The 21,186-nt window shown below is 44.8% G+C and overlaps 2 protein-coding genes across 4 annotated transcripts in view; both read right to left on the minus strand.

The window, feature by feature from the left end:
* Nucleotides 1-3,282: 3,282 nt before the first annotated feature.
* Nucleotides 3,283-6,142, minus strand: LOC117461404 (endothelin-2). Of its 2 annotated transcripts, none has more exons than XM_034103250.1 (5): nucleotides 6,062-6,142; nucleotides 5,095-5,251; nucleotides 4,805-4,918; nucleotides 4,075-4,140; nucleotides 3,283-3,990 (listed from the first exon to the last, which is right to left on the minus strand). In XM_034103250.1, exons 1-5 carry the CDS (start codon nucleotides 6,117-6,119, stop codon nucleotides 3,912-3,914), a joined length of 474 nt encoding a protein of 157 aa, XP_033959141.1. In that variant the 5' UTR covers nucleotides 6,120-6,142; the 3' UTR covers nucleotides 3,283-3,911. The 2 variants fall into 2 exon arrangements, with proteins under 2 accessions (XP_033959141.1, XP_033959139.1); XM_034103248.1 differs by having other exon boundaries at nucleotides 4,075-4,143.
* Nucleotides 6,143-11,134: 4,992 nt separating this feature from the next.
* The window catches only part of LOC117461067 (transcription factor HIVEP3), a 41,223-nt gene continuing 31,171 nt past the window's right edge, over nucleotides 11,135-21,186 (minus strand). For both annotated transcript variants that reach the window (XM_034102747.1, XM_034102746.1), the window contains 7 exons: nucleotides 20,782-21,065; nucleotides 18,193-20,232; nucleotides 17,335-17,480; nucleotides 14,316-14,491; nucleotides 14,057-14,158; nucleotides 12,742-13,349; nucleotides 11,135-12,633 (listed from right to left, as the gene is read on the minus strand). In XM_034102747.1, the coding sequence (XP_033958638.1) occupies nucleotides 12,016-12,633; nucleotides 12,742-13,349; nucleotides 14,057-14,158; nucleotides 14,316-14,491; nucleotides 17,335-17,480; nucleotides 18,193-20,232; nucleotides 20,782-21,065 (3,974 nt within the window). In that variant the 3' untranslated portion in view covers nucleotides 11,135-12,015. The remainder of the gene's footprint in view (nucleotides 12,634-12,741; nucleotides 13,350-14,056; nucleotides 14,159-14,315; nucleotides 14,492-17,334; nucleotides 17,481-18,192; nucleotides 20,233-20,781; nucleotides 21,066-21,186) is intronic.

Genomic DNA, 21,186 nt, shown 5'->3' on the forward strand with positions numbered 1-21,186 from the left:
CACGTTAATCTGCATTTGGTTCCTACCTGCTTCACACATCGTAACATTACGAACCGACCATTATGGACCCAGCAGACTCAGCCCAATTGATGCTACAGGCGGAATGTTTTGGATACTCTCTGGAATACATTTTTTATACATGGAAAGGCGCCTCATCTAGACGGGGTAGAGAGGCTGCGTTGAAGGAGGCACGTCAGGAGGTTGCTCGCAAGCCCTGGCTCTGGAGCTTGTTGCCCGAGTGGCTTAGGGTTTTCTCACGTAGCCCTGAGTGCCAGTCTGCATGTTCTGACCCTTTCTTGGGGTCTGGTCTGGCGTTTGGAGGTCCACGAAGCCTCCAAAAGACTCCTAAGAGACGCAAGGCCAGGGTTCCAGCCCCAGTTTCGGCTCCAGAACCGGCCTACAAGGCCATGGATCCATGCACCAGTACCGGTCCACGCAGCCATGCTTCCATTCTCCATTACCTGGCTTACACAGCCAGGGTCCAGGCTTCCGCTCCGCGCCCAGCAGCAATGGTTCCGACTCCAGAACCGGCCCACACAGCCATGGTCCCAGCCCCAGTCATGGCCCCAGCAGCCATGGTTCTGGCTTCAGTACCGGCCCCAGTAGCCATGGTCCCAACTCCAGTTTCGGCTCCAGGACTGGCTCTCCGGCCGACGCCAGCTCCCCGTGTCCTGTCGGCATACCGGCCGACTCCAGCACCTCTTCTCCTGTTGGCTCTCCAGCCGACGCCAGCTCCCCGAGTCCTGTCGGCGTACCGGCCAACGCCAGCTCCCCGAGGCCTGTCGGCGTACCGGCCGACTCCAGCACCTCGTCTCCTGCTGGCTCTCCTACCGACGCCAGCTCCCCATGTCCTGTCGGCGTACCGACCGACACAAGTCCCTTCTCAAGACCCATGTCAAAGTCCCCTCTCGAGTTCCCTCTCGAGTCTCCTCTCAAGCTACCTCTCGAGTCCCCTCTCGAGTTCCCTCTCAAGTCCCCTCTCGAGTTCCCTCTCAAGTCCCCTCTCAAGTTCCTACCCAAGTCCCCTCTCAAGTTTCCTCTCAGGTCCCCTTTCGAGTCTCTTCTCAAGTCTCCTCTCGAGTTCCCTCTCAGGTCTCTTCTCGAGTCCCCTCTCAAATCCCCTCTCGAGTACCCTCTCAAGATACTTCTCAAGTCCCCTCTCAAGACACTTCTCAGGTCTCTTCTCAAGTCCCCTTACAGGTCCTCTCTCGAGTCCCCTCTCAAGTTCCCTCTCGAGTTCCCTCTCAAGTCTCCCCTCGAGTTCCCTCTCGAGCCCTCTCTCGAGTCCCAACTCCCTGTCCTGAGCCGTTGGAGGTCCCGCAGACTGCTCTTCTGCCGGGGGTCCTGCCAACCCTATGTCCTGTGCCGTTGGAGGTCCCGCAGACTGCTCTACTGCCGGGGGTCCTGCCAAATCTATGTCCTGTGCCGTTGGAGGCCCCGCCGACTACTCTTCTGCCGGGGATCCTGCCAACCCTGTGTCCTGTGCCGTTGGAGGTCCCACAGACTGCTCGTCTGCCGGGGGTCCTGCCAACTCCATGTCCTGTGCCGTTGGAGGCCCCGCCGACTACTCTTCTGCTGGGGGTCCTGCCAACCCTGTGTCCTGTGCCGTTGGAGGTCCGCCGACTGCTCTCCTGCCGGGGGTCCTGCCGGCCCTGTGTCCTCTTCCGTGGGGAATCTTGCCGACACCTGTCCCACCGGCTCCGGATCCTGTCCGGTCGACACCGGCTCCTGCCCGGTCTCTGGAGCTGTCCGGTCTTCGCCCTCGAGCCCGGTCCCCTGAGTTCGCCCGCTGTGGTCTTCGCCCCTCCTCGAACTCTGCCTTGTCCCCGGGCCATCCGCCCGAGACCCCCTCCTCGAACTCTGCCTTGTCCCCGGGCCATCTGCCCGAGACCCCCTCTTTGAACTCTGCCTTGCCCTGGGCTGTCAGCCAAGGCCCGTCCTCCGGACCCCCTCCACCCACCCTGCTGGACGTTGTTGGATTTTTGTTTTGGTGTTTAGGGACGTCTAGAATCCGTCCCTTGAGGAGGGGGTTCTGCCACGATTCTCATGTCATGTCACATTTCTATGTCTAGGTTTCGGTGTTTTTGCGTTCTCTCTGTCATGTTTTCCTCCTGGGTTATTGTCTGGTCCTTTTCCATGTGTTTTTCCTCCTGTCGTTAGTTTCCCTGGTGTGTCTGATTACCCGATTGTGTTCACCTGTGGCCCCTGTGTTTTCTCCTCTCTCCTCACCTGTGTCTTGTTTATGTGATTAGTCTTGTGTATATTTAAGTTCTGGTTTTTCTGTCTGTCTTTGTCGGTTTGTCTTGTGTATTGGCTTGTCCTCTGTGAGTGTTCTGTCAGTCATTTTAGCCTTGAAATAAAGGAATTTCACGTTAATCTGCATTTGGGTCCTACCTGCTTCACACATCGTAACAGTTGATTAGGTGGCCTTGCTTATAAAAACAAAATACTGGCTCTAACAAGTGCTATTGGATAAGGCAGCAAGAGCAGGTCAGTTTATTTATCAATCAACAACTTTATCAATCCCGCACGGGGAAATTGGTTATGAGCAGCAGCTTATGTCATGTACACAGGCAAGAAAATACAAGAAGAAAACACACAGATACACCCGGGAGCACAGATATGGATAATTACAATTTACACTATAAATAGTTCAAAGCATCACAATAATAAATAAATAAATAAACAAGTTAAAAGCCTTTTCAAGAATTTAAAGTTTGAGTGCAGAAGGGATGAATGATTTAGAAAAGCAATTAGTCCTATGATCAGGTAGAGCATATCTTCGCCCTGATGGCAACAGACGAAATTCATGTGAAAGTACATGACCTGGAGAGTTCAGAATGCTCTCTGCTTTCCGCAGAATCTGTTGGTTACAGAAGGATTTATTAGATGACAAATGAAGGATCTCCTGTTTTCTTCGTCTGCACTTGTTGCGTACAGTTTGTGCGGCGCAGACACTCAGAGAGGAACACGGGGTGACAGGGCATTTTGTTCCTCTTGCTGATCCCCTGAGCAAAGATACAAAAAGCTGAATTCTTTCCAAAGATCCTTATGATAACACAAGCTGCGGTGCCTTTGAATACCAGGTTAACTTATTATTATTGATGTTAGCTTTGAATTCCTGGACCATTCATCCGTCTCAGGCCTCCTTTTGAACTCAGAAATGTGTTTGCTTGTCAGACAATTGAATCACACATGCCGACTTAAAAGGATTTCTTTTCCCTCAAATTCTCAATCGCATATACTTTCTTTACAGAACAATTTACTATGTGCCTCCGTAAATGACCGAGAAGGGCAAATATTAGAAAGAAAGACACATACAAAAGGGGGATACATTTAGTTATTTTCATATCTCTATGTATCTCATGTACATATGCAGATTTTATGAGCGATACAGGTTTGATAAATTGATTTACACATTAAGTTCAGTATTCTACATTTTCCCCCCAACATGTATCCCCAAAGTCACACATAACAAAGTATTTGATAAACTGTAAAATGAAAAAATATAAATGCATTTTACAAAAGGATTACTAACAACATGTATGTGAGGAATTCCCCAAACATGGATGTATAATATGCATTTCATATTTCAATGTCAGTGCTGGCCTGTAAGTACAGTGATACACAGACAAAGTCCAACATGACCACTGGCACAGTGCTATCTCATACTATTACGATAGTAGCTGATCCTCCTCATCTGTTTCCATGATGTGTTTGCAGAACTCTGTCACGTTTTCCACCCTCTTTCCCCGGGTACAAACAGACATCTTTGTGGCGCTCCGGGCCTTCCTGCGTCGGACACCATCTTTCAGCAGCCCTTTGTCCTCCTATCAAAGGAGTGTCATTTGTTCAGGTGCTCGCTGCTCTCTCTCTCTCTCTCTCTCTCTCTGCCTCAGCTGGCACATTGTTTAGCGAGTGTTCGTCCTCCGAGAGGACTCGCCTGAATCAGCTGAATCCTGGGCTCTCTTTGACCTGCTGGCTGCAGCTCTGAGGGACAAAAAGTCAATTACATAATGAAAAAATATGATCAAAATTAAAGTTAATCTGTGTCTTCTTGTCTTTGAAACTCACCTGAGGATGTTAAACATGTTGAATTGAAGTCTCTTTCCAGACGTTTTTGGGGACGTGATTTCAGGACTGCTAACAAAGGAACAGCAGAGTTACATGTGAAGCCTAGACTCACCCTGACACTGCAGTTTGTCACTTTAAATGTTTTATTGATATTGCTACAGATAAAAAACACTCCGTATAGAGAGAAGAAAAAACACTCTAAAGAGGTCCAAAAAGTCTTATCTTTATGGGCTCACTAAATGTTTAATGTTTCATGAAAACTATGAACCACTTCAGCAGATATCATTTCTGTAGAAGTTTCCAAATGTAACACTCCCCGCAGTTTCGAGGTGGTGGCATTATTTGTTTCATTCTTAGGAAGCGTGAATTTCAACATCTTTTCTTTTCTTCCTAACTCCCACACACTTCACTCCTTAGGCCCTCTAAACCAATCAGAAACAAGCATTGTGAACTTTGTGCACCAGCTTGAGATTATTGTACTCCCTTAGCCCTCGGCTGTATTGTTTTGATGATCACACCCTCCATCAGGCAGGACTTTAGATTACACAGCAACAACACATTGAGGCTAATAATAGCATTGCAGTGAAATTAGATTTCTCCACTCCTTGTGCACACAAGGACAACAATACCAGACTGAGTTAAAGGCCTCCGTGTGGCTTCCATCATGAGTTCATGATGGAAGCCACACGGAGGCCTTTAACTGCTACCTGACAGAATGTGGGCTGCTCACCTGTGACGGCAGAAGTTTCTGCAGGTTTGATCATCAGGGCCGGCACAGGTGCAGCGTCCGGTCGACCTTCTGCGTCGAGACAGAGCGCTGCCAAGACCATAAACTGTTTTCTTACTGCAGAGAGAGAGAGAGAGAGAGAGAGAGAGAGAGAGAGAGAGAGAGAGAGAGAGATGATATACACATCTTGTTTTATACAACCATGATCATTAGCAAGTACACTACACTTAATTGGGCTCAAAGTGAGTGTGTCCACCCTTGTTTGTGTCCCCATGTGTGTCCCTCATGCTCACCTGGGGGTGTTGACCCAGATGATATCCAGGTGGCAGAAGTAGTGGCACTCAGAGTCCAGCCGGTTGCTGCAGGAGCAGCGCTTGGTCCTCACTCTCTGTGTGGGGACACCGTCATCAACCTCCACTCCCGGCTGCTTCATCACCGGAAGACCAAAACCTGTAGTGCAAGACAGAGAGCCACTCAGGGACAGTGTCCAATCACAGCATCACACCAACTGTCAGTGGCCTCTGCTTTGACTGTCTTTCCACTCTTACTGTTTTTCAAAACACAGAACAGATGGATATGTTACATCACTAGTCTATTGTGTACATTTACAAGTGACAACATGAAGAAGCTCATCAACAATTTTCCCTTTCTTTCTAACTCATAAATCTTGATCTTAAACCGTGAGCAAACAGACTTCTGTAAAGAATAGGAATGTATAAATTCCTTTTGTCTTCATGTCAATAAAGACTAGATTTAAAAGTTTAACAAATGATCCAAAAACTAAGTAATGGGTTTTATTATTTTATATGAGAAAGCCTGCATGAAATGAGTCAAAACACTTCATGCTACTACTTTCACTTGTGATATTACAGGAATCGAGTACAAACTGTATATCAATATTCAAAGAGTCACATTTAGTGGGTTTTCTGTAACAACTGGATCCTTTTATGTTTTCTAGGCTTGCCAAAACACGCAGATGCACCAACATACAGTGATAACAGCCACTGCTTTGTGACTGAGAATAAAGCCAGTGCTGACGAAAACACAAAGCTTTAGCTATGTCTTTCGAAATGTAATTGAAAAATGTTTTACATCATGCATACCCAACTAGTTGTTCTGTTGTTTTTATGTTACATGTGTAACTAATGTCCTGCAGGTCACCCTTGAAAAAGAGATCTTTTGATCTCAAGGGGCTTTCACCTGGTTAAATAAAGGCTACAAACTAACACAAGTAAATACAATTGTAAAAAATGGACTCACCATCCTCCATGGAAGCCCAAAGAGTGATGAGAAGAAGAACGCTGGTGTGAGCTGACATATTAGACGCAGAGTTTGATATCCGTGCAGCTGTGTCTCTGATGTGCTGCTGCTGTCTGTCTGCCTGCAGGTGTCCGAGCTCTGTCACTCTTATACCTCGCCCCTTCCTCTCATGATGTCACAACAAGAGCTCCACCCAGGCCTGCCATGGAGCCTCAGGGAACAACCTGAGGGTGTTCGAACCTGTGACATTGCAGTCATTTCTGATGCTTTGTGCAGTCACCTGGTGAGTGACTTTAATATCCGCAGTTTGTCTTTCAAATATTGTTTTTTAATGGTAGAGCTCCTGAAACAAAGACTGATGCTGATTCAGTGTATTCTGAAACACTACCAGCTTAAAAAAAAAATGGAAAACCTAAGTATCCTTTGAATCTGCAGCCTCCTTCTTCCTAACATAGAGTTTCAGCTGACTGCTTATCTGTCCTGCAAGAAACGTTATTGTTTTATTCACACGCACTGCTCTCATAAGGTTGTTTTTCGCTGAGCTGGCAGCTGTTTTCAGCATCATTTTGATCAACTTAAGACATAAATCAGCGCTTAAAAACAAAATGTTATATTTACTTCCATAGGGTGACTAGAAACTCCAAATGAATTACAATATTCCTAAGTAACAGTGTTTATAAGAAAAACTGTTATGCTATCAACTTGAGAACTGGTGAGTGTTTCTGTGGTCCAAACGTTTGTTGTAATGGTGCCACTGTCCCTAACCAAGTCCCAGAGTTACATTTGACGGAATTGATGCCTCCATGATGGCTAGTGGAGGCCCGCAGGGATAATCACACTGCTCCAAGCTGCCCTGGCCCCCCCCCACATGGTGCGCAGTGTGCAGGTCAGCCATGCCAGGGTCAAGCAGATCGCCACATGGCAGCCTTCATTCATGTAAATACAGTCAATTCACATTCAGATTAGTGGCATAAATATTATCTTCTCTTACATCATTTCCCGAAGGATGACAGATGTCTCTCTTCTGATCGGGAAATGGACAACTAATTATGAACATTTGGATTAAATTTGCCTTTTTTCTATTCTAATGGAGCATGCTGTGTTTTTGGGATGGACAGGCCTTTGTTTTGGAAGCTGGATGTGTAATCACTTTACCTTGTCAGTTGTATTTGTTCAGTACTAGGGAGGATGAATATACATGTTTTCCCCATTCACCTTTCTGTGTACAGTGTTTACATAAAGGGGCTCATAATCCTCTTCCCATGAAGTCTGACACCTGAACATATAGAACAGTGCAGAGAGCAGACTGTACTTTTCCTCTGTGCAGGGGGCGAGCAGAGCATGAAAACACATGTCAATGAAAATGTGTTGCAGAACAGAAGTGACAAATAGAGGCAAAATTAGAAGTTAAAACATTGCAATAATAATGTATATACCTTCAACATTTACACACACTGTAATGTGTTTATATTTACATTTTGGGGAGCTTGAATGCACAATTCTTCCTGAAGAAGTAACCAGTAGGGGTCCCTTAATCAAAACACTCACAAATTGGTGGCAGTGTGCTTGGGATCAGTACTGTCGTCATTACAGGATTTTTTTTACCAGGCAGCATAAACACAGAGTTCTCATTTTCTCTTCGAACAGGCCCAGAGATTTAAACCATGTTAACAAATCTGTGCTTCCTTTGTTTGACTTCAAATCTTACATCCGTTTAATATATATAATATCCATTTAGTATAAGCGACCAAGATCCAAAATCTGTATCATAAAAATGTGTCTTAAAACTGGATAGAAAGTCCATTAATTACAGATTATGGCAGACAATCACAATGCTGATGCGTGCCTAAAAGGGGTACGACCAAATAAAACAGAGCGTTACCTTGATTAAAATGATGGATTTCTCTAGTTTTGAAAATAGTAATACACTTGTAAGTGCACAACTCAACATAGTTTATGACATACGCCTAGTTGTTTTGAGATCATTTGAAGCAGAAATGTTACTATACATACTAAATATTACACCTTTAAGTTCACACTTCAACTCTCAGTCTGTTTGTGCAGTTTCCCTCCAAGACTGCCAGAAAAGAGACCTAATGAGTAGTTGAGGATATTCTATCATCTAATTCATAATCGTGTTGAGATTGCCACATAGCATCACACTGGTAAAGGTTTTCATCACATTCTTGCTACCACCAGAGGTTATAGGTTGAGTTCCCTCTGGATCACAGTTGTCCCTCCCATCCACAGACATCACATCACACTGGTTGTCTCAGAAAACCGAATAGCAAGTTAAAGGAAGAGTCATGAAGTCAATTTGTTTACTCAGACACACCAATGTGTTTGCCAGCCTTTTTAATAAGCAACCTTACCTCAGTTAACTCCTTACATATAACTGACCTCTAATTGCTCTGTGGTGTCTGCATGTACAGTGCTTTCAAAGATCACATTACATTACATTACATTGCATTTAGCTGACGCTTTTATCCAAAGCGACTTACAATAAGTACATTCGACCAGGAAGACACAACCTTGAAGAAAACAGAATCATATAAGTACATCAGGTTTCATAGAGCCAAGCGTTTCAAGTGCTACTCAACTGGCTATAGATAAGCCAGTCCTTTATTAGTATATAAGTGCTCTGTTAGCAGTTCTTTGTTAGTAATTCTATCACTCGAGGTGGAGTCGAAAGAGATGAGTTTTCAGTCTGCGCCGGAAGGTGTGTAAGCTATCTGCTGTCCTGATGTCAATGGGGAGCTCATTCCACCATTTTGGAGCCAGGATAGCAAACCCACGTGTTTTTGCTGATGGGAACTTGGGTCTCCTTCGCAGCGAGGGTGCAGCGAGTCGTTTGGCTGATGCAGAGCGTAGAGCACGCGCTGGGGTGTACAGTGTAACCATGTCCTGGATGTAGGAGGGGCCAGATCCATTCGCAGCATGGTACGCAAGTACCAGTGTCTTGAAGTGAATTCTAGCAGTTATCGGAAGCCAATGACCTAAAACTATTTTTATGTAGGTGTGTAAAATACAAAGCACCTCCCCGTTGCCTCTTTTGTAACATGTTTCTAAGGAATGTGAAGTCACGACAGCAAACATCTTTTGGCTTCTTGTTAACACACTGGCTGTGCCCGAATCAAGCTTTACGTAATCCACCTCTCGCTGTGCTGCTACACATAAACACAGTGAGACTGAATGGAAAACACTGCAGGGATGTGAGTGATGCAGATATGTGAAAAAAGTTTGACATTCCTTTAAATAGTAACGGAAATGTTATGATATAACAGATAATGCTGGAGGGTTTAACCTTTGTAAAAATTAATATCACCCTTTGGAAGTAATAAATGTGTGTCATAATGAAAATGGGCATTTATCCGGAATCATAGAATCAGAATGACTTTGCATTTGACCCATATAACTAACCAGATCTTCAGGGATTTATGTACATGTTGTCTAGGTTCAAGTTGAGCTGATAAGGTGAAATACTAAGGAGTGGAGTGTGTGACCTCTTGACCTCAATCAAGACTAAAACCATGGCAACCAGAATGCCACCAGTGTTTCTACCGTCATGTTTCAGAGCCCCTTCTTTGCCTCTTATTCCAGCTGTATGGAGGAGTCTCATATTTTAATGATTAATCATTACATGAGTGTTGGGGATTAGATAATGGTATCTGCTGCTACTGCTACAGAAGGTCTTGTTGCTCCCAGAAGAAAAGCTATGTTGTTTTTTATGACAACATACATTTATGTTATTTAGCTTTCAATATATTGATCCATCGACCGAAGAAAACCTAAAATGGATGAGTGGATGAGCATCACAAGAGAAGATGCTTTCAAAAGAGTTGGGTCAGAGAATAGTTTGAAAAAAAGGATGTGAATCATATAATATGGCTGTAACTGTCACTAAATGTCATTTCTACTGGCAGAATTTAGACAGCAGTGCATCACCACCATCATCAGAACAACAACTTGGCTGTTGTATAATCCCTGAAGCACAATTCAATTGGGTGATTTATGCAAATATAAAGTTATTCTCGCAATGTGTGTTTTGTCATCCACCTCTGGGTTTTTGTTAATCATAATATTCTTTAAATCATCTCTATTGATTTGTAAGTCCTGGGAGAGAAGTAGAAAGACACATTCTGATGATCAGTTTTCTAAGCCTGATCTACATTAATTTCTTTCCTGCGTTAATGACAGGTGAAAACTGTTTTGTTGTGATCCAGTTCAAACTGTCTTTAAGTTTGGCCAGAAACATGTTTCATGTATGAACAGTTGACTGATTTTATCAGGTTAAATTGTAATTCTCTGTTGTAATAGTCATATAATTTACCTCACGTTTTCTTTCAGGTTAGCTGTATTCCCTCCATGCAGAAATAACAACTCACCTGACAGAAAACTTGAATGCTTATTTAGTACATGAAGCAGTGGTGCACTTCAGCCTCTTATGGCCAACATGAGTATTACAACAAGAGATATTAGAGAAATTATCATGGCTTATTTCACTTGTTTTTAAGTCATAAACTCAGGAGAGAAAACAAGCTAGAAAAGGGATCACCAGAATGTTTTTCTCAGGGCTTCTGTGGACAAGCACATCATGGTCAACAGCATTTTAGAAGACATATTTTACAGTTGGACAAAAACAACTTTTCCAAAGGGAAAACACACATTTAAAAAGGGTCGTGGCTTACCAAATGTTATTACACAAGGGCTGAAAAATACAACCAATCATATTACATACCGCAAACGAATGGCAAACAACGTTTTGGAACCAAAAGTTGCACCACAGAGTCGGAGAAAGAAACAAAACTGACTGCCTCGTAGTACAAGTATAACAAATACATGTTTAACCTACAGTCACCAACACCGTCTTGTGTTCTTCCGAAAGAAGGAAAGTTTATGACGTAGTTTTGATGTTTAATTTGTTTCACTGATTTGTGGTTAATAACATGAGGAACTCATCAAACATGTATAACATAATTTGTCCTTACCCTCCCACACTGCAATTATAAAGAATAACGGTACAAAATCTATTAAAGATAAGGTAAATCAAAGAAAGGCACAACCTCAAATCAGTCTGGTGCATTTTTCTTTATTTCTTCAATGACTAGAAATGTTGCTGTATGTGAAATCTGCAGGGCACTTAATCCTCCGGTACCAGCCAAATGCAATCCCTCATCATTGTCACCAATTCAAGTCACATGAACATCATGGAAAAGACACACAGATGTAACAAAAAACATCCTCTTTCCGATAGAAAAAAAGTAAAAAAAAAAAAAAAACTTAAACAATGATCCTTGTCATCAAATAAAAATAAATAAGGAGCGTTCTTCCCTGTACAGAGATATATTCTAATCTAATATCCTTTGTAATAAAAATAGAACTTCAGTGCAATTCCTTTGACACGCTGCTCCTTCAACACCACCACCGAGCGAGCGACTCTCTGTTACCCTGGGATTAAAGCAATAGCCTTCAGAAGAGAAACAATCAAAAACCCCAAGTATTAACCCTCATAAACACAAAAAAGCGGATATAAAATTTCACAGCCTTCTCTTTGTTTATCGCCACTTTACATCTCGAAACACAAACCTGGACAGAAAAGGCACAAGTAACAAGTTGAGTAATACTGGACAAAATTTGAATTATTTTTGATTAAAGATTTGGTCATTTACAAATGTATTCATATTCCTTTTTACACATATTTAAACACATTAAGATTACCAGTATCAATAAAGGATAAAGGAGGGATATATTTATATATATATATCATTTATATATATAGATAAACAATATTTTCACAAAGTAAAAGTGCATTTGTATAACAAACCTGAATATTGCCAAAGAACAAACGTTTAAGTTAACAATAGTATTGAAAACTGTATCAAAAAGAAGCAATAAAAAAAACAAGACTAGTGTAGCAACCAATAAAGCAAAAGGGGATGCGTGGCCCATCAAGGTTAAGTGTCTGTTTTGGCTGAGTCCCCTTTAGCTCCCACCTCCACCTGATCATCACCGGACCTAGGTTCCTCCCCCTCCGACTGCCATCCAATGAGGGCTGCCCTACTAACGGGTGCTCCTGAACTGTCTCTGACGCAGTGTTTTGTGGCCTCAGAAGCAGGCCTGAGCATCTGGGCGGAGCTGTGCGAGCTGCCATATTGCTTTGAGTCCGTGGTCTCCAACTCCGTGTTTAGTGCTGTGCTTAGGACGCTCCGCCCCGACTGGCTTGTTCCTGCCTGATGCTCCGACCAATGCACGTCTCCGGGAGTCCTGAGCCCCTGACTTCTGGGGGTCCCGCCCCAGTAGGATTCAAATCTAGCCAATGAAGGCCCCTCTATGGGGGGAGATGTTGGGGACGAGGGGGTGGTAGGGTGGGATCGAGGTCTGGCCTGTACCATTTGGATCCCTCCGATGGGTATCATGAGATATGGGAGCTTGGCTTGTTGGGAGTGCATGGGAAGGTGGCTGAAGATGTTGTCAGTTGTTTGGAGGCCAGGATAACCTTCACAGCTGGAGTGACGGAAGGCTGGTGGAACCAAGCTGGCTTCTGACGGCCCCTCTGCTGCGCCTCTTCTTCCCTGTAGAGGGAGCAAAAACGTCACCATTATATTTCAGGGACTGTCAGAACACAGGTTCCTGTACACTGAGATGAAATGCAATGTGGAGTGATAAGGAACAAGACTCACCGTTTTGACATGACTACCCTTATTTTCAGGGCTCTCCCACGGCAGGTATCCAGGGGTCCTGTGCTGTAACCTGATTGGTGGAGGCGGGGTCCGGGCATGTGACGACCGGTAACAGCCGGGCGAAATGGGAGGAAGAGGAGAAACGGGACAGATGGGAGATGGTCCTCTCTCAGGGGAAGGTGAGATGTGTCTGCTGCGCGAGGACAGCTCCAGGCGGGGGGAGAGGCTGCTGCTGCTGGGGGAGAAGGCCCTCGGTGACGCCTTCCAGCCCCGCCAGGAGAACAGAGCCCTCCTGCTGCCTGGAGATGCGGCCCTTCTGTTGGGCCAAACTCCCCTCGGACAGGGCTCCTGACCCGGGGGAGGGCTGAGTCCCGGGGGCTCGGGGTCCGGGGTGTCCTGCTGAGAGCGCCTACTGCAGCTGGACCGCCCCCCTGTCGATGGGTGGTTGTCTGACGAGCAGGAAGACGGTTGATCGTCATGGGACTCCTCTTCCTCCTCCTCCTCCTCATCGTCGTCATCGTCGTCATCGTTGTCATCATCGTCCTCCACGTCAGAAAACTGATGTTCCTCCTGTTCCTCTGTGCCACACACACGCTCATCACTTCCTGCTGTTTGTGCAAAAACAGAAACATGAAATGATATCCCCTTTACATCCATTATCAAAGTCCTGCCGTGAAAATACTTCCACAAAGAGACAAGAAAAACACATTAACGGAACAATTTTCAGGGACAAGCACAAAGGGTTAGGACAGCGTACTGTATCTTTACGACAAACCTCACCCACCACCCATCAAACCCATGTTATAAATAGACTGAGCATGAAAAGACCGGAATTTAATTGAATAGCACCATGCCTCTATTCACAAACTATCTCAACAGCCTTGTGAATGGAACGACGGTTTAAATGGCGCGTCCTTGGATGTGATGAGTGTAGTCTGTCAGCAAGAAAGAGATGGAGGTGGGCGGGGGGGAGCAGGGGAAGGTTAGGGAGTAGATCGTGAGGTGGATGGCTTCGAGGCAGACTTAAGTGTTGAAATGCGTTTTGCCATACGTCAGCAACACATCCGTGAGAACAAGGTAGACTGCAGAAAACACATCTGGGGACTGTGAGGTGCTCTGTATTCTTCATTCATTCATCTTCTACTTTGTTCATATGCAAGGCCAAAGGGAGGAGAATAGAACATGTCGTTGCATAAGCTGTCAGGGCAGAGCAGCTACAATTCTTCAGAAGCAGAAGTTCATCCAGCAGTGTACCAATATTTCTCTACAGCGGATAGGAAACATGTGAGATGCCTTCCCATCCCCTCTTAAGTACCTGTTTCCTCGCTCTCTGGCTCGTCCAGTGATGACTCAGATACTCCCATAGCCTGGCATTTCTTCCCGTGAGCCTTTGACTTCATGTGTTTAGTAAGGTTCCCTAGGAAGGAAAAAGAAAAGCACATTGAAATGATCTCACTCTGGGAAAGGAAAATGAGGATATTGCAACAACGGAAACAGGAAGAAGCAAGTGGCTAAAATATAATGGGAAGAATAGCAGTATGAATGTTTTTAGTAACGTTGTGTTAACGGCTTACCTTTGGTTTTGAAGGCAAAGTTGCAGTGTTTGCAAATGAACGGACGGACATCTGTGTGTGTTCGGATGTGCTTTTTCAGCATGCTAGGCTTCTTACAGCGGATGCCACACTCTCCACATATGTACTTCCCCCGGCCGCGACCTCTCACATAAACATATTCTTCATTGGACTTATATCTAAGAAAGAGAGCGAGAGAGGAGAAAGATAAGGGGTTCGATCACCACAAAATCACAATCTACATGTACTGTATATCCCTGATTTCACTTTGTGGTAAATCTAGGAGCTAGATGCACAAATACCTGCTTTTTCATTGAATATCTGTAGTGGAAGGTATATTATTTGAATGAAATTGAATTAGATTTTAAAGCTGTAGCTAGCTAAAGTGGTTAGCCTCTGGAGACAACAGCCAATATTGTAGGGTGTGGCCAGAGTTCCTAAAAAAAACCAAGACATCCGTTTATAGAGATTAGGTGATGATTATTTTTGACTTTTCACGAGAGGCGACCCCTTTCACATTAGACTCATTGTTTTGGAAAAACATGCAGCGTGCAGCTTCAATAATAATGACGAATGTGGATGACACAAATACATGAATACATGTACACACACTGGTCAAACAAGGCTTTCTCTATGGAAGTTGGCTGGGGAAGCCCCACCAAAACCCCAGCAGCACTGAGTCCCTCGGCTGTTCCCCGAATCCCTCCTACACCCTGGCCACACAGAGAATACTTATTCTGCTGCGACCGGGCGGCCCTGCCAACAACAGCAGCAGCTAAAGAGAGGGAAGGGAAGCCTGGCTATGGCCAACAACCTAAAATAGACACTATATATAAAAAATAGGCACCGCATTTAGCTCTGGTCCACAAAAACATTGTTTATACTCAATCTTAATGTTTACCAAAAGACTATTTGTGAACGCAGTGGACCGCAGACATTTGACATTTGAATGAATTGTCCTCGCTCATGAAAGGACGCACAATATATTCTGGACTGTAAACATTCAATGTTTGTTGACTGTGTTTAATTAAGAACCCAGGCTGTGAATGCTCCCCGTTGTATAACAGAACCAGCAAATCATAACAAATTGTTACACAACTGTAATATAGCCTCAACAGTGGCATTATGTTGTATTCATTCAGGATCTACTGACTGTTAACTGGCAAGTGTTTCTTGCCACTGCTACAAATATCCACCCACAAAAACAAGACAGAAGTCGCACTTCACACATTGAGCATTAAATCAGCAGCACGTCTCAACCGACAATCTGCCCTTGCTGGTGCTGTAGCTTTACGGCTTCTTGGCAGATTGGTGAAGTGAATAGCGCTTTCAACCAGGGTGTGATTGATAGATAGGGCCACTGCATTTCTGAATAACAGTAAAAGGAAACACTGCAGGTAGATGTAACCAATCCTTTGGACACTTACTGTAAGCCCTCTGTGCCTGTTTCACCACTGTGGTTAAAAGTGTCATGACAAATCTGCCGTGTTAACCACTTGCACCATGCAAATCAATGTGCATGTTTCAACAGAATCTAGAGTTCAGCATGTGCTCACTAAAGAGGGATTAAAGCTGACGTTCCACGGACTTCTGCTGCCACCAGGAATGAGCTGATTTGCATGCTTAATTGCTAAGACATAAGGAGAAAGCTGCCTTGATCCAATATCTGTTAGCTCTGTAACTTGTTCTTTAGCTTTGTGATAATAATAAACTCTAGAGACCCCTGCTCCCCTCTTTTTAAAGGGATCTTTGAAATGGGATCGGGATAAGATTGGGGAAGTCACTGGAACATAAACAAAGCTGTACGATGCATATTCACAGATAAGAAAGTGTTTCTGGATCTCCGGGATAAAATGAGTGGCACGTAGTCATGATTTCAAAGGGTCGTCAAAAGGGAGATGGGGATAATGAGTGCTGACAGAGTCAGGGTACAACACATTCAGAGGAGCTATGCTTATTTGCATGCACAGAGAAAACATATAGAGGACACAGAGGAGCTTGGAAAGGAATGAAGAGAAAACAAGTAAGTAAAAGTGCAAGAGCTGCCAGAGTGACACAGGCAGCATGAACAGAAGGAGGAGGGTTGGTGTGATGGAAAGAGAGGACGTGAGGAAGCTGTAGGCTGTTTATGGATGAAAATGCACTCCCTGAATGTGTGTAATGCGTTGCTGCAAATGATAAAGACTGGTAATTAGCGCCTTATCTACTGTAAGGCAGACAACTCCTTCACACTCAATCTTTCTGCACATTCACAAAAAATACAGGCCTTAAATGTGCATGCAGCACTTAGCAAAACACATCCCTGAAAATCCCTTACGCGATAGCTCTTTAAAACTAAATCTGTTCCTATCAAACTACAAACAGTTTTCTTGTGAGTTTCTTAATTGGGAGCATTTTATTTCCAATCCATCATTTACTCCCATCTATTTTCTTGTATTTGCTTCAATGTAAACAGAGCTGGGAAACACTAAACACGTTCTGGACAGTCAGCACAAATATGTGTATAAGTAATTGCATTCTGTGCAATGATAAACAAATTGAATCTAATCTATACATGAATGTAGAAAAGTGTAAAAAAGCGTACAGGTCTGTAGAAAAACACATGCGCATGTTTTACAAAAATGCCAATCATGACTGATACTAATTGCTTGCAGATTGCTTCAAACTGTTGCGTTGTGTCTTCTTAGTAACTTATGCAACCATAAGAAAAAAGGTATAAATTAGAGTCTCACAAAGTCAAATGGCTACACATTGTCCCTATTAACACACACACCCAGTGCTATCTCTCCGAATTTCTAAAACACAGGCTTTCATGGCAGCAGTAAGAGGAAAAAGCTTGGCTGCAGGTACAAATGAAGTCCCTGCGGGTTTCAGTGCATCCCATCTGTTAAAAAGATACTCTCAGCTCTCCCTACTTGTTTTCCTTCCGTCATCAGGCGTTGGTTTGCGACAGAAAAACAGATTACTTGTGTAATGAGGCGCCGCAATTATTTGCAAATATTGAATTAAAAGACGTTCTTACCCGCCTTCAAAGATGCGAACACGAGGCGGCTCGCTCTGTTTAGAGGTGGAGGGTTCTTCCTCCTCCCTCATCTCTTTAGGCTCTTCCTTGTCGTTCGGCTCCTCATCCTTTACTTTGGTGAGGGTGCTGGGTGGGGTGGCATGTACCTACACTCAAGACACACATAGAAAAATTCAAAACAACTTAAAATAAAATGTAACATTTGTTACTGTTAAAAGAGTTCCCATGGAGGTAGACATTATTGAGTTCAATTGTGAAGAACACCTTTTAATAGATAGTTACGAGTGAGTAGTTAAGGGAGTTTAAGGTCTCTTAAAGGTCACCTATTATGCAAAATCCACTTTCTCATGTCTTTTATACATAAACATGTGTCCCCTCTGTGGAAAGAGATTCTGAAAGTTTCAGGAAAAAAGATTCACTCTCTTTTTGTCCTGATCCATTTATATAAAAACCTGTCTGAAAATGAGCTGATCAGATTTTGGCCACTTTGTGATGTCATAACGATTTTTTTTGGCTTGTGTAACCATTAGCCAATCACCAACCAAGGTAACCCCCCCCCCCCCCCACCTGCATCTCCTCCTAGAGCACCATTGGGTTTTCTTTTTAACCAAATATCTTGCAGAGGGGCGTGGGGAGGGGCTCCTTATTTTCATCTAAAGTAGCAGACACAGAATCAGCACTTTTGAAACAGAGGGGATTATGGGATGCTACAATATTTTCGAGCCACTTCAAAGACATGCTTTATATTGATCTGAGACCTATAATATATTGATGAAAAACAGTACAATAGGGGACCTTTAAACAGAGTGGTCTACAATAACTGATAAATAAAGTGGTGTAAATTGTGATCACGTTTACCTCGGACACACGTGGGGTCCCGCTACTGGCAGGGGCCAACCTGCTTTTGGCTGGGGTGGGGGCCATGGCCATGGTGTACGTCTCGGAGCTGTGCTTCTGTTTGGAGCATAGCAGAGACATGGCCACCTTAGTGCTGAGGCCCGGCAGGTTGGGGTTGTGCGCACTGACACTCCAAGTAGAATAGACAGAGCTACGGGGGTCCCTCAGGGTGGACGGGTTGGGTTTGACATAGTTCAGGTAGCACCAGTTGACTGAGGCGGAGGTGTTGAGGCTGGGATATGAAGGGGCAGGCGGTGTAATAACCCCTTTATCCAAAACTGGCACCCCCTCCTTTTTTTTGGTTGTCTTTTCAGAGTCCTTATCCTCCTCCTCCTTTTCCTCCCAATGATGTGTCCCTGGTAGTTCCTCTAACTCCCCCTCGACTTTCACAGATTCTCCCTCTAATCTCTCTGGCTGTTTCTTCTCCTCCTCTTCCAGTTTTCTCCCAGGTGTCTTACTTTCTTCTTCCTGATGTAGAACCTTCTGTTCTACGTCCTCCTCCTCCCGCCTGTCATCCTCTTCCTCTCCTGCCTTATGTTGATCCCCTTCCTCCCCCTCTTTTACCCTTTTCTGGTGACGCTGGGCCTCTGTGCTGAGCTCCAGACTGGCTGCAGGAGAGAGCATGCGTTTACTCCCTCCTGCCCCCAGTGGCCCATATCCATCCAGAGATCCTGAGGCCAGCTCGGTGGGCAGAGACAGAGGAAGAAGACTCTTGATGTCTGGTGAAGGGACCTTCAAGTAGGACCTTTGCAGCTTGTCCCGCTCCACCTGGCCCATGATGACCATAGCTGTGCAAGAAATGGGTTCCTGTGAGTATGACGAGGCAAGAATCTGGGACAGAGTGGTATACATGGCACTGGCGTAGGTAGGTATATGTGTCTGGAGGCGCACTGGCACCACAAGTGACACTACTGGTGTAAGCTGAGCCAGGCATGTGGCGATGATCGGCCGTGGGTGGTGGTAGGAGATTCTTACAAGGGATTGATGTGTAAAGGCAGAAGATATGGAAGAGGTGGAGGGCCTGCTCTCTGTACTGAGAGGGGAAGCAACACGAGCAGTAAGTCTTGGAGGAAAAGGCAAGTACACAGCCTGGTTCTCTCTAGTCCTGGAAGAGAACTGAAGAGGAACAATAGCAGGAAGCTGATGGAAAGGTATACCCAACTGTTCTGCCATGTGGATGTGCGCTGGGTGCATCTGTATAGATGGAGGGGCTGTGTGGGAATGTAAGAAGGCTCTATGGATGATTTGGGTGGACAGTACTTCAGAGACGGCTGTGTTGACAGGGAGTAGCTGGGATAGTGACTGTTGGGGAAATGCCTGCTGCAGAGAGAGCACATCATGAGAGGGTGGAAAGATGTGTGGCTGTAGCAGCTGCAGGGATTTCCCCGTGGCATCCAAGCTGAACCGGGAGCTTGCCTTTGTTGAGTAAAGAGAAGGGTGGATGGAGCAGGAAGGCCCAGGCTTTGGACTCTCCGTTCTGGACAGCTGATTGGTGCTGGCTCCCTCCTCCTGCTCAGGTTCCCCTAAGGTGGCATGCTTTACAAGGAGACACTTTCTCCTTTCTTTCCAGGAGGAGGAGGCAGGCTGCTGATGGGACAGCGACCCATAATCAAAGGATTTACTTCTGCCCTCGGAGATCTGCTCTGTTTGTTGGGGACTGGTTGGGGTCTGCTCTGAGGCCGAGCGCCTCATTTCCTTGTGGCTTTGGTGGTGTTGGTAGGAAGTGGATGGCACCATCAACATCTGGGAGCTTTGGCTGCAGGAGGCCCAGGCGGCAGGCTCGGATCGTGATGTGTCCTCAAAAGAAGGGCTTGAAGTGTGGGAGATGTTGCTCTCCTGACTGGGGCTGCGAGGCACAGACTCAAAGCTAGACTCCCCGGAGGACTGTGCTGCTTCTGCCAGGCGGAGTCTCTTCTTCTTTGGTGGCAGCTTCTCTGGAGGGAGCTGGGCCAGGGACTGGCTACGCTGAGGCCACTGGAACTCCTCCACTCTCTCCATCTCCTATGACAGATACGTAGTTTACTAATCCAACATTACATGTAAGATGAAGGGATATTGACTGCTCACCTGCTAAATACAACCATAGAGGGTAACTTTACTCTACTTTCCATTGTTTTCCCATGCTTTTGGTCTAAGTAACTACATTTTTGAGGTTGGTCCAGTATTGAGCGAGTGTTTATGCCGGCAGACGCTGTACACACTACAAATGTTTCATATGTCCACTGATTACATTGGGAGTCTTTTCATTAACAGTGATTTTTTAATGCCGACAATCTGTGAACAAATCAATCACTTTTAGTGTACATGCATTGACGGTGCGGAATCACAAGGAAGCCCATCTTCGTAAATGACAGCTGCAGCTCTGTCGCTCAATACTGGACTACCCAAAACGTTGTCCCCATTTGCAACTTAGACAAAGAAACAAAATACCAATTTCCCTTTTTAATCAATAAATGTTTCACCTTTATTTGAAGGGAGGGAGAAAACAAAGGTAATGCAATCAAACTGTGTAAAATGTGCAAACAAATATAGCCTTGTGTAATCCTATACCTTGGATGTGGATGCCGTCGCTGGCGGCGACACAGATGGCATATCAGTATCGGGCTCCACGGTAACAAAGATCTCTGGCACCTGGATGTTGGGCTGGCGGATCAGGCGAGATGTCGAGGGTGATGGTTTTGGCTCTGGTTGTTGTATTTGCTGACTTTCTCTGAGGTCTGGTTTCTGACTCTCCGTGGACATGCTCTCCTGCTTCTCAAAAGAGCTTGTGTGTTGGATGACAGACACACCCTTCCTGTCCTGCTGCGGCTGTTGTTTTGGCTCAATCTGAAAACCTAGAAACAACCATTCCTTTATATTGGTATACAAGCAATTGTCTATAGTGTAGTGTCATTTCCCACAGTAGTTCTTCGACTTTAATTATGTTTATGCTGATATTAGCATTTTTGAAATAAT

Source organism: Pseudochaenichthys georgianus, chromosome 16, assembly GCF_902827115.2.
Source record: "Pseudochaenichthys georgianus chromosome 16, fPseGeo1.2, whole genome shotgun sequence".
NCBI classification, from domain to species: Eukaryota; Metazoa; Chordata; class Actinopteri; order Perciformes; family Channichthyidae; genus Pseudochaenichthys; species Pseudochaenichthys georgianus.